Source organism: Eptesicus fuscus, chromosome 7 (genome assembly GCF_027574615.1).
Source record: "Eptesicus fuscus isolate TK198812 chromosome 7, DD_ASM_mEF_20220401, whole genome shotgun sequence".
In the NCBI taxonomy this organism is placed as follows: Eukaryota; Metazoa; Chordata; class Mammalia; order Chiroptera; family Vespertilionidae; genus Eptesicus; species Eptesicus fuscus.
Window position 1 is genome coordinate 83905838 of NC_072479.1, and position 13463 is coordinate 83919300.

Sequence of the window (13463 nt, forward strand, 5' to 3'; positions counted from 1 at the left end):
ATATATATATATATATATATATATATATAGTACAGATTGGAAGTTGTAAAGTACAACTTAGGGAATATACTCAATAATATTGTAATAACTATGTATGGTGCCAAGTGGGTACTGGAAATATCAGGGGGAACTCTATATAGAGTATATTATTGGCTAACCACTAAGCTGTACACCTAAAATTGATACAAAATAACATGAAATGTAAACTCTACTTGAAAAGTAAAATTTAAATTAAAAAAAAGAGTTAACACTTAACTGAGCAATTTAATTTTTCTTCCACCTTTGGGGTAGGTTACTACTTATTATCCCCATTTTTCAGATGAGGAAAACTGAGACCAGGAGAAGTTAAGTAACTTGCCCAAGCAATAAGTGGTGAACTGGGACTCAAACTCCATATTGGTCTAGCTCCATGGACCACTCTTTTTCACCATCACATTTTACTGTTAGGAAAGACAATCCCACAAAGCAATGAGGACAAATGTCGAAACTCAGAAAAATGACTACTTCCCATAAAGCTGGGCTCACTTGTGCTACTGCCCAGTAGAAAAGGACTCACGAGTCACAGGGAATCACAAGTCAGCAATGTTATTTTCCCACAATACTTACCTCTTTGATTCGCTTAACCAAAGCATTCTGATCAAAAGCAACGGCCTCTGCACACTGATGGAGGTGATCCTGATATCGGAGGCAGAGCTGCAACACCTGCTGAGAATCCAATTTCTCCAATTTGGTATTTGTTGGGGAAGTCTGGCCACTCAATAGCCCTTCAAAGCAGAAAAAAAGAATGAAATCAAATGAAATGCAAGTTACTGTTAATAAACTTATGAATAAAGTAGCTTAATAGTAAGTTTACTAAAGACTGGGTAAGAGACCTAAATTTAATGGTGCATCTTTTGTTATATGCTAATGACAATCACAGCAACTATCATTTATGGAGCATCTACTATGTGCCAAGCACTGGCCAAGTGCTTCCTGTGCATTATTATATACTCTTAATCACCATGGAAGACAAAGTATTGTTAGCTCCAATTTACAGATGAGGAGTCCAAGACACAGAGAGGTTAAGTAACTTCCCTAAAGTCACAGAGCTAGTGAGTGGTTTCTCCAAGACAGAACTCCTGACTTTATGACACTACTTCAAAGTATTAGGAATATAAATCCCTTCTTGATTGAAAACTTTGGAAGATGTATTTACTTAATTCCTTTTAATAATTCAAATGGTTTTCTGAGAAACTGAAAAAAAGAAATAAAATGGATAAGGAAGTTGTTAGGAGGAGATGTAAAATGAAAAAATTTAAAAAGTGAACAGAGTATCAGCTGACACAACCATAAACCCCATTCTTCACTTTTTCTTCCAACAAAAGTTTAGTTGTCTAACTACTAAATTCTCTTACATTTGCATAGGACATTCTATTTTCAAAGCTTTTCATATAGAATTATCTCACTTTTCTTTAAGGTATCTACAGAACAGGGCAATTATTAGCATTTATAGAAGAAGAAATCAATAAAAGAGGCTAACTGACTTGCCTATGGTCACACAGCAAAATCCTGACTAGAATGCAAGTCCACCAACTTTTGGCCAAACACATTCTGGTAATCACACATTTTTTGTTGTTAGGACTCCATTACCTTCTCAAGAATTATTGAGGACCCCAAAGAGCTGTGGTTTATGTAGTTTATATCAATATTCACCAATTAAAAATTAAGCTGAGAAAATTCTGAAATATTTATTAAATCATTTAAAAATAACAATAACTTCATTGAATGTTAACAACAAAAAAATATTTTAAGAAAAAAGAATTCTATTTTCCAAAACAAAAAAGTGAGAAAAGTGGCACTTGTTTATATTTTTCTACGTCTTTTTAATGTCTGGCTTAATAGAATACAGCTGGAGTTTTGTACCCACTTCTATGTTGAATGTGTTGCTCTTTCACATCACGTCACCTCTGGAAAACTCTATTGCACACTTGTAAGAGAATGAGAGTAATTAGCAAATGTCTAAATATTACTGTGAAAACTCCCCAGGAGGGTCCTGGGGACCTCAGGGATTCCCCCCACCACACTCTGAGAAGCACTATCCTAGATCATGCTCTACCTCATATCAGAGCCAATGATACAGCAAGAGGTACACCAAAATAAACATGACTACAGGGTACATGCCGGGCATGATGAGGGTGGACCTACCCATAGCAAAAGTCATCTTGGGAACCCTTCCTCATTCCTGCCCCCAACCACCAATCAAGGTAACATCTTGAAAAACTACAATACAATATCACAACCAGGATACTGACAATGATACAATCTACTGGTCTTATTCAGATGTCTCCATTTTACTTACACTCATTTGTGTATGTGTGTGTGCATGTGCGGACGCACCGGTGTATTCAGTTCTATACAATTTTTTCACACGCAGGGTCATGTGTCCACCATCACCGTCAGATACTGAGCCATTCTATCACACAAGGGTTTCTTGTGTTGCTTCTTATAACCACATCTACCTCTCTCTCATCCATAACGACATCCACCTCTCTCTTATCCTTGCTAGGGGAGCATCCTTAACCCCAGCAAACACTAATCTGTTCACTATTTCTAAAACTTTGTCATTTGAAAAATGTTTTATACATGGAATACAATATGTAACCTTTGGGGACTGACTTTTTTTTCACCTAACAAAATACATTAGAGCAGGGGTCCTCAAACTTTTTAAACAGGGGGCCAGTTCACTGTCCCTCAGACCGTTGGAGGGCCGGACTACAGTTTTAAAAAAACTATGAACAAATTCCTATGCACACTGCACATATCTTATTTTGAAGTAAAAAAACAAAATGGCAAAAACACCCGCATGTGGCCCGCGGGCCGTAGTTTGAGGACGCCTGCATTAGAGATTCATCCAAGTTGTCACGTATTGTCGATAGCTTGTTCCTTTCTATTTTTGAGTAGTACTCTGTGGCATGTATGTACCAGAGCTTGTTTAACCATTCACTCACTGAAGGACATTTGAGCTGTTTCCAGTTTAGGGCTGTTACAAAACTGCTATAAACAGTTGTGTATAGGTTTATGTGTAAACATACGTTTTCATATCTCTGGTATGAATGCCCAAGAGAGCAATTTCTGCGCTGTATGGTAACTGCATGTTTAGTTTTACAAGAAACTGCCAAACAGTTTTCTAAAGTGCCTCTAATCAAGGAGATGGGATTTTTTTTTTCAGAGCACTGAAATCTCCTAACATAAATATCAATTATCTCCTATAACTGACAAAGAACACAGTCCCAGAAACAGACTTGGGAGGGAAGATACCAAAAGCTTTTTGCTGTCAATCCAAGACTGAAGTAGGAAAAGAGTGAGGATGCACCATGCAAAGAGGAATGATTTTGTGCCATCAATAGAAGGCCAGGACAATGCAGAGGCCATAAGGAAAACAATGATAAATTCAACAATATAAAAATCAAGATTCCGCATGGCAAAAACAGGTTAAAAAGTACACCAAAATACCTGGGAAGAATATTTGCAACTCAATCACAAATGGTAAGCTTCCTCTTATATGTAGAGCTCCTAGAATTGGCAAGCAAAAAATCAGCCAAACATAGACAGACAAGGGACATGAAAAGGCATTTCACAGAAAAGGATATACCAATGCCTCAACTATAAGAAAATATGCATAACCTTATTCATCATAAGAAAAATAGAAATTAAAACTTTATTGCTAGCCCATTTTTCACCCACCAAATTGGTAAAAGTCCAAAGTATGATAAAAACTCCAAAGGTGGAACTATGAGGAAATAGGCATTGCTGATTCATATGTAAGTCATTAATACCTCCATGGAGGGCAACTTGACATGGATATCAAAATTACAAATGCATAAAGCCTTTGATAGAATAATTTCACTACTAGGAATTTACATGTACATTAGCATGCGTGTTAAATGATGTAAAAAATATGTATAAGATTATTCATTGCAACAGTGATTATAATAGCAAAATATGAACAAACATCTCAATGTCCATCAATGGGGAGTTTGTTAATTAAACCATGATGCAGCCATAAGTAAGAAATATGATCATAGAAAAGAATGAGGAAGCTCTGTATGTATTCATATAGAAAAATCTCCATAAGATATTAAGTAATAAAAGAAAGGTATATAGGATAATGTATATAGCATGCTACCATGTGTAAAAGGGGAGGGACAATAAAATAAAAATATATATTCATTTTCGCTTATATTTACATAAAGAAACTTAACCTTTTGCACTCGGATGTCGAGTGTGACTCGACACGGTTAGCATCGGTAGCAGCTCGTATGTCGAATTGTATTGAATGTATCAATAATTTGAAATATAAAAAAATCCAGATAAATAAGTTTGTATGAAAAGAAACTCCAGTTTTTTATTCTACTGCCACGCTTTGTAAAATCTGGGATATTTAAAAAATTAAATCCTGAGTAGAATAAAGGAATTGAGAAAAAAGCAAGCGAGTGCAAAGGGTTAAATGACAAGAATTAGTTGGAAAACGGGGAGCTGGAGAGAGACATTCATATGAATGTAGTTCCCTTTCAAATACTTTTAAACATTCATTTTAACAAAACACAGTCAAGGTCTTTCCCATCTATTAAGAATGTCTTCTTCACTCGTCCCTGGACCCGGGTGAGGCTGTGTCCCTGGGCCCGGGTGAGGCCACGCGCCCCTGGGTCCAGGTGAGGCCTTGCGCCCCTGGACCTGGGTGAGGCTGGGTCCCTGGGCCCGGGTGAGGCCACGCGCCCCTGGGTCCGGGTGAGACCACGCGCCACTGGACCCAGATGAGGCTGGGTCCCTGGGGCCGGGTGAGGCCATGTGCCCCTGGGTCCAGGTGAGGCCTTGCGCCCCTGGGTACGGGTGAAGCCGGATCCTGGGTCCGGGTGAGGCCGTGTGCCCCTGGATCCATCCGGGTGAGGCTGGGTCCCGGGCCCGGGTGAGGCCACGCGCCCCTTGGGTCTGGGTGAGGCCACGTGCCCCTGAGTCTGGGTGAAGCCGTGCCCCTGGGTCCGGCCGAGACCAAACCAGAGGGAGTCGGACCTCCGTTACCACCATTTGTCCACCATCCAGAGCTGAGGGGTCAGTGCTGACATGTACACATAAGGAACTGGTGGACATTGAAATTGGGTCTCAAAAGAACTGTTGGTCCAGAAAGAAACTCACTACAGACTGATTCATTTGCCTGTCAGCATAACTATTATTGCTCGTCTCACATTCAGTTCTTATAAGTATATATCTAGTGACATATGATCTCGCTCATCTAGGGGAAATGATGAACAACATAGACTGAGGAACAAGAACAGAACCAGAAACAAGGAGGCATCGATCGGACTATAGGGCCTCAGAGGGAGGATAGGGGAGGGTGGGGGGAGGGGGGAGAGATCAACCAAAGGACTTGTGTGCATGCATATGAGCCTATCCAACGGTTAAGTTCAACAGGGGGTTGGGGCATCTGTGGGGAGGGGTGTGGGATGGGAATGGGGGGATGAGGACAAATATGTGACACCTTAATCAATAAAGAAATTAAAAAAAAAAAAAAGAATGTCTTCTTAGTCAACTTTCCCTTCTTCCCTCACTCAGTTATCCCCAACTCTGTAAGTCAAAACCAGTTCCTATCTTCCAAGGTTTATATGTATGAATACACCTTAAAACAGTATCTTCTCCAAGGCAATTAAAAGTCTCATAACAAACTGTGAGCTGGTAGAACAGGGACCATGTTTTACTTACTTTTTATCTCTTGTGTCTAACAGACAGCATCTGGTTCATAAAAGGTTCTCAGATTCGGTTAACCAGTTAACTGCCACGATATTTTGAATTTAATTAAAAAAGGTCCACTGCCAGCGTCTATAGACACTTATGGCGTAAAAATGGTACGCCATTTAAGAGGATGCAGTTCTAATGCTGGAATTCCAGGAAAGAGTGAGTTGAGGAAGACTTTAGGAGGAAAAAAGGCTTTTCAGGGTCCCTACTCCGTATTCTCTATATACACGTAAGAGTGAGGCCTGGTCTCAGTCTGAATCTGCTCTTCCCAAGTGAGTGAGGAAATATCCAGTGCTTGAGATTACTCCTGGGAGCCTGTACTGCAGAATGGGAGGAGAAAAGCCACAGGGACAGCCCAAGCTTCCAGGGGGCTGAAGCAGAGGACCCAGAACCCAGCGTTAGCTGCCAAAACAAAACCCTTACTCTTCCTCTTTTAAAAAATATAGGGGGATGGTGGGTTTTAAGAAAGCTGCCAAGTCTAGAAGGTACACCAGGGTGATCAAGTTAAGCTGCCCAGTGATCGATGCTTCTTCTCTCTCATATCAATAATTCTTTCTCCCTCTTCTCCCTTTCCCTTCCCCTCTCTCTCTCCCTTTCTCTTTTTCTAAAAAAAAAAAAGAAAAAGAAAAAAAAATCAATAAAAACATTTCTTTGGGTGAGGATTTTTTAAAAAAAATTTAAGACTTTATCATGTCTATTTCATCTTTTTCTATTTTTTTCTTTTCCTGAGCCAATTAAAAATTATAGACATCATGAATTTCACTCCTAACACACTATTCTTCCATATATTTATGGTTAGTCTTCCATGTTAAATAAACGTTTCTAAATCATGTTTTCCTTACTACGCTAGGGAATAGGGCCATTACCCTCCATTTTCTAATTCTTCTTTAGCTTAAAACAGTGATGTACAACAAAGTAGATGTTTATTAAGTAAAAAACCTGATTTAATAGATTGCATATATTAAGAGTTGGGTTTGCAAATGGTGAAAACTGGAGACATTTCCCAAGACCCCGTTGAAACCACTTTGTTTGTACAGGAATAGACAGTGGGCTCCAGGGAAGGGTGAGGACTAGGACCGGCTATTACACAGATCAGCAAACTACCGTGTGCACCCACCTCAAAGTGTTGAGGGGAAAAAATCATCAGGGTTAGAAATTTGGAAAATATTTTGCTGAGCAATCTTTTTCTTTCTGAAATGTCGGGTAGAGGAAAAATGTTTTTCTGAAATATAGTCAAAAGCCATATGGGTATTAACCTGGGTTTTTACCCAACTGAATTCCTTGACTTTTAGAGGCTTAGTCACTTACAGGACTAGAAATGAGTATTATGAGTAGTGGGGCCCATATGAGAGGAACAGTATTACAAGTTCCATTTCCTACCACAGAATACAGAAAGCAGAATCTATGTAACTTTGTGAAAGTATAATTAAGCAACAGATTATGAGAAAAGAAAATCCCCCTAAAACTAATAAGGAATTTTAAAAAAACATACACTGAATGGCCAGATTATTATGATCTCTGAATGCATAATAATCTGGCCACTCAGTGTATATCCTATATAATAAAAGGCTAATATGCAAATTGTCCCCTCGACCAGGAGTTCGACCAGCAGGCAGGCTGGCCAACCGCCCATGTCCCCTCCCTCTGGCCAGGCTGGCCGGACCCCACCCATGCACGAATTCTTGCACTGGGCCTCATATATATATATATATATATGTATATGTATATGTATATATGTATGTACATATACACATACACACACACACACACACACACACATATATGTACACACAAACACATGTATACACACACACACACACACACACACACACACTGAGTGGCCAGATTATTATATGTTCAGAGATCATAATAATCTGGCCACTCAGTGTATATATCTTTGATTTCAGAGGAGAAGGGAGAGGGGGAGAGAGATGGAAACATCAATGATGAGAGAGAACCACTGATGAGCTGCCTCCTGCATGCCCCCCACTGGGGATCGAGCCGAAACCCGGGCACGTGTCCTGATTGGGAATGGAATTGTGACCTCCTGGTTCATAGGTTCACGCACAACCACTGGGCCACACCAGCCAGACTAATAAGGGATTTTTTACTCAACTATTCATGGTATATTTCAAAGATTAAAAAAAAAAATCACAGAAACCTGTGTGTTGTTTAAATCTAGTTCTCAAAGGCATTCCCTCCACTTATCTTAAAGAAAGGGGAAAGTCTAAAACCATCTGCTCAACTTGGGCAGGATCTTATGATATGTGTTAGTGCTCAATTCCTTTGGGGCATTTAGAAAGGGTGCCCTCCATGACTGGTTCCCTTAGGGACTTGTATCTCTATTCAGTCACATCAGAGGAGCAACAATCTCACCCGAGAGAAGGAGCCACTCAGAATGGCTATCATTATTGTTTTGGTTAAACTATTTGGGAGAAGAAACTGCAAGTAGAGACAAGTTCAATATAGCATGCCAACTCACCAAATGTTTTGTGTGGATAAAAACAATGCTCCCAGGATCTCCCTCCTAACAGTTTCCTAAAACCACCAGAGGGCTGATGTAGCTCAGCAGTTGAGTGTTGACCCATGAACCAGGAGATTGGGCTTTGATTCCTGGTCAAGGGACACGCCCAGGTTTTAGGCTCAATCCCCAGTGCGGGGCATGCAGGAGGCAGATGATCAATGATTCTCTTTCATCACTGATGTTTCTCTCTCTCTCTGAAATCAAGAAAAATGTATTTTAAAATAAATAAAACCACCAGAGGGCCAAAAAAGAACTGTCTCATTGATGCTACAGACTGAATGTCTGTGCTTCCCTCCAAATTCATATGTTGAAAATGGCATGGTATGAGGAGGCAGGGCTTTATTATTTTTTTGGGGGGGGGAGTGATTAAGTTTGAGGGTAGAATTAGTAATATTCTAAAAGAAACCCCAGAGAACTCACTTGTCCTTCTAGCATGTGGGGACTTAGCAAAAAGAAGGCCGTCTCTGAATCAGGAAGCAGCCCTCACCAGACACCGAATCAGCTACCACCTTGATCTTGAACTTCCCAGCCTCCAGAACTGTGAGAAACAAATTTCTGTTGTTTATGAGGCACCCAGTCTACCGTTATTTTGTTATAGAAACCTGAGCAGACTAAGACAGGGGAAAATCTGAATTCGGCCCCTTTATTTATTAGCTGCATGAATTTGGACCATGTACCTTATATCTCTGAGCCTCAATTTTCTCATATGTAAAACTTGTACAATGAAAACTCTAAAACACGGCTGAAAGGAATTGAAGACAAATAAATGGAAATAGAACTCATGTTTCATGAACTGGAAAATAATACTCTGAAGATATCAACTATCCAAAGTGATCTACATATTCAATGCAACCCCTATCAAAATTCTAATGACTTTTTTTTGCAGAAATAGAAAAACCCATTCTAATATTCATATGGAATCTCAAAAGACTCCCAATAGTCAAAACAATCTTAAAAAAGATCAAAGATGAAAGATTCAGACTTCCTGATTTCAAAACTTACTACAAAGTTACAGTAATCAAAAGAGTGTGGTACTGGCATAAAGAAAGACATATATATCATTACTAGAGGCCCGGTGCACGAAATTCGTGCACGGGGGCGGGGATATCCGTCAGCCCAGCCTGCACCCTCTCCAATCTGGGACCCCTAGAGAGATGTCCGACTGCCCATTTAGGCCTGATCCAGGACTGCTGGCTCCCAACTGCTCGCCTGCCTACCTTCCTGATTGCCCCTAACTGCTTCTGCCTGCCAGCCTGATCACCCCCTAACCACTCCCCTGACAGCCTGATTGATGCCTAACTAATCCCCTGCCAGCTTGTTTGCCCCTAACTGCCCTCCCCTGCAGGCCTGGTCACCCCTAACTGCCCTCCCCTGCAGGCCTGGTCACCCCTAACTACCCTATCCTGCAGGCCTGGTCCCCCCCAACTGCTCTCTCCTGCAAGCCTGGGTCCCCCCCAAGTTCCCTTCCCTGCAGGCCCAGTCACCCCCAACTTCCCTCCTCTGCTAGCCTGGTCACTCCTAACTGTCCTCCCCTGCAGGCTTGATCGCCCCCAACTGTCCTCCCTTGCAGGCCTGGTCCCTCCCAACTGCCCTCCCCTGCTGGCCATCTTGTGGCAACCATCTTGTGTCCACATGTGGGCAGGATCTTTGACCACATAGGGGCAGCCATCTTGTGTGTTGGAGTGATGGTCAATCTGCATATTACTCTTTTATTAGATAGGATTACTAATTCTACCCTCATAGAATAGAAATAAATAATAAATAAATCCTCATATACATAGTCAAAATATTTCCTATAAGGGACCATTCAATGGTAGAAAGGATAGTCTTTCAATAACTGGTGCTAAGAAAAGTGGAATTCACATACAAAAGAATGAAGCTGAACTCTTAGATCTAATACCACATATAAAAATGAACTCAAAATGTACCAAAGACCTAAAACTATAAATCTGTTAGAAGAAAACATAGGGCAAAAGCTTCTAGATAAAGGAAGAAAGGTTGTTGGGAGCACCAAAGGATCCTTCCCTTTTTAAAATAATTTGCTTTAAAACTGAATGTGTTCTTTTAAAAATTGGCATATAACACATGATTCTACTTCAAGTAGTTTGAAGTATACACAACTTCTCAGAAATACAGACTTTGCAAGGCACAGCAAGACTGACTATAAAAGAGGGAAGGGTATCCTTTATAGAGTCAACAGCAATCACATTGGGGAGCTGTTTTTTGTTTGTTTGTTTTTCAGAAAGATGAATCAAAGATTCACTTTAATTGAAAACAAAAGACATACTAAGAAAAAGATGGAACAAAAAAGAAATCTGAAATATTAATGCCAAGACTTTCTTGCTCAATGGAGTCACCCTTCTTACAGGTGCTAACTCCTGGCTTCCTTGAAGGATTACATACCCTACACTCAAAAAACACAGGATTATTTACACTGGAAAAAAACACCTTGATCAAGTGAAAATTCTCAATTACTGGTAGCTTAAAATGCTGAGGCAATACTATTAATTTATAACAGAGCTAATCTGTAAGAACAAGATCAATTTTAGAGAAAAAACACATTATTTTTCCACACATGATGTCTACTAGTAAGGAAAACCTCATTTTCTATTCATATTATATATAATCAATAGGAAATATAAAATGTGTTTTCTGTACAGAGAGAGTTGAGACTCAAGGAGTTGGCAATAAAGCCAAGTGTCATATGAGAGCCTAGCTGCCTATTATACCGAGAAGCTGAAGAACCAAAATCCTTTTTTCCCACCTGCCCTGCAGCTAGTATATAAGCACAAGGTAGAAGTTCCAGTCTATACACACCCAACCCAGACTCGAAACGGGGAGCAATGTTGCACAATAGGGACCTTCCACAATGACATTCTCTGGTGATAGCACTTTCCAGAAAAACATTCTGAGGCAGCGATAGAAGCAGAACCAGGAACAACGTCCAGTCACCACTCCCAACTAGCACTGTTTGTGGTGCAAGGCATGTCAAGTTCTTGGTAATGGCAGCAGTAGTGACCTCAGTGGGTCAGCTCTGTGGCATAAATTTGGCCATTATGCTTGGGTAGGTAGCCCAAAACCTGATTCTAGAATTCTTCAATAACATTTAACCTCAATGTCTCTACCAGTAAAAGAGGGGTAATAGTATATACCTTGAAGGTAGCTAAAAGGATTAGATAAAATAATATACAGTGTGGGGGGGAAAGTAGGTTTACAGTTGTGAGTACATGAAACACATTTATTATTATTTTTTAATTATTGTATTATTTTCCATTTGAACAACTATAATCCTACTTTTGCCCCATGTTGTATGTTAAGGCCTTTTATAAACAACTAGAGGCCCGGGGCACGAAATTCATGCGGGGGGTGGGGGGAAGTCCCTCAACCCAGCCTGCACCCTCTCGCAATCTGGGACATCCCTCTCACAATCCAGGACCACTGGCTCCTAACCACTCACCTGCCTGCCTGCCTGATTGCCCCTAACCACTCACCTGCCTGCCTGATTGCCCCTAACCGCCTATGCCTTGGCCCCCGCCACCACGGCTTCATCAGGAAGGACATCCGGAATGACGTCTGGAAGGTCGTTCAGCTGTCTGGTCTAATTAGCATATTATCCTTTTACTATTATAGATAAGCTACATCCTATCTAATAAAAGAGAAACATGCAAATTGGCTGTACCTCTGCTACGCCCACAAGCCACACCCACCAGTCAATCAGGAGCGAGTATGAAAATTAACCCAAACAAGATGGCGGCCGCCACGGACCTGGAGCAAGCAGGAGGCTTGGGTTGCCCCTGGCGATGAAGGAAGCCAAGCTTCCCGCCCGCCCTGGCCTGCCCTGGCCTCCGTTCAAGGCTACAAAGTTTCAATTATAGAAGATAAATAAATCCCAACAAAGATGGTGGCAGCCATGGAGCTGGAGCAAGCAGGAAGCTTGGCTTGCCCCCGGCAATGGAGGAAGCCAAGCTTCCCGCCGCCCTGGCCTGCCCTGGCCTCCACTCAAGGCTACAAAGTTTCAATTATAGAAGATAAATAAATCCCAGATACCTGCTTCCAGCCTGCCCTGGCCTATGCTTGGGTCGCCAGGGGGCATGGTTGGCCTGCAAACCACCACAGGCCCCTCACCCAGGCCACCCCATGCCCCAAAAGAACCCCCACTCTGATCCGGGACACCCTTCAGGGAAAACCAGCCAGCCCCCACCCGTGCACCAGGCCTCTATCCTATCGAATAAAAGAGTAATATGCAAATTGACTGTCACTCCAACACACAAGATGGCTGCCCCCATGGGGTCAAAGATGGCTGTCCCCATGTGGACACAAGATGGCTGCCACAAGATGGCCAGCAGAGGAGGGCAGTTGGGAGGGACCAGGCCTGCAAAGGAGGGAAGTTGTGGGCGATCAGGCCAGCAGGGGAGAGCAGTTAGGGGTGGCCAGGCCTGCAGTGGAGGGACCAGGCCTGCAGGGGAGGGCAGTTTGGGGGGACAGGGCCTACAGGGGAGGAGAGTTGGTGGGGGGTTGGGGGGAGAACCAGACCAGCAGGGGAAAGCAGTTAGGGGTGATGAGGCTGGCAGGGGAGGGCAGTTACGGGTGACCGGGTCGGCAGGGGAGGGCAGTTAGGGGCAACTGGGCTGGCTGGGGAGCAGTTAGGCATCAATCAGGCTGGCAGGGGAGTGGTTAGGGGGTGATCAGGCTGGCAGGCAGAAGAGGTTAGGGGCAATCAGGAAGGCAGGCAGGCGAGCAGTTGGCAGCCAGCAGTCCTGGATTGTGAGAGGGATGTCCGACTGGGACCAGGCATCCTACCGGGCAGTCAGACATCCTACCGGGATCGGGCCTAAATGGGCAGTCGGACATCCCTTGAGGGGTCCCAGATTGGAGAGGGTGCAGGCTGGGCTGAGGGACACACACTCCCATGCATGAATTTCGTGCACTGGGCCTCTAGTATTATTATAATTTACTAGAATTTAACTGCTGTCAGTCACTATATAAAGCATTTATTTTACATTTCATGAGTAAGAGAAACAACAGCTACATTAATAATGGCACTCTCTTAGCCAAGCACGGTGCTAAGCATATTATATATTTTACCTATTTCTTAGGATGACCCTAGGAAACATTTTCTTATCCCCTATACTTAGTAAGTAAAGTAATACAGTAATAATAATAATCACGA

The 13463-nt window shown here is 42.1% G+C and overlaps 1 protein-coding gene across 2 annotated transcripts in view; it reads right to left on the reverse strand.

Annotated features, from left to right (window-relative positions):
• Positions 1-13463, reverse strand: part of BORCS5 (BLOC-1 related complex subunit 5) — a 76171-nt gene that overhangs the window by 23289 nt on the left and 39419 nt on the right. For both annotated transcript variants that reach the window (XM_028143945.2, XM_008140419.3), the window contains exon 3: positions 607-764. In XM_028143945.2, the coding sequence (XP_027999746.1) occupies positions 607-764 (158 nt within the window). The remainder of the gene's footprint in view (positions 1-606; positions 765-13463) is intronic.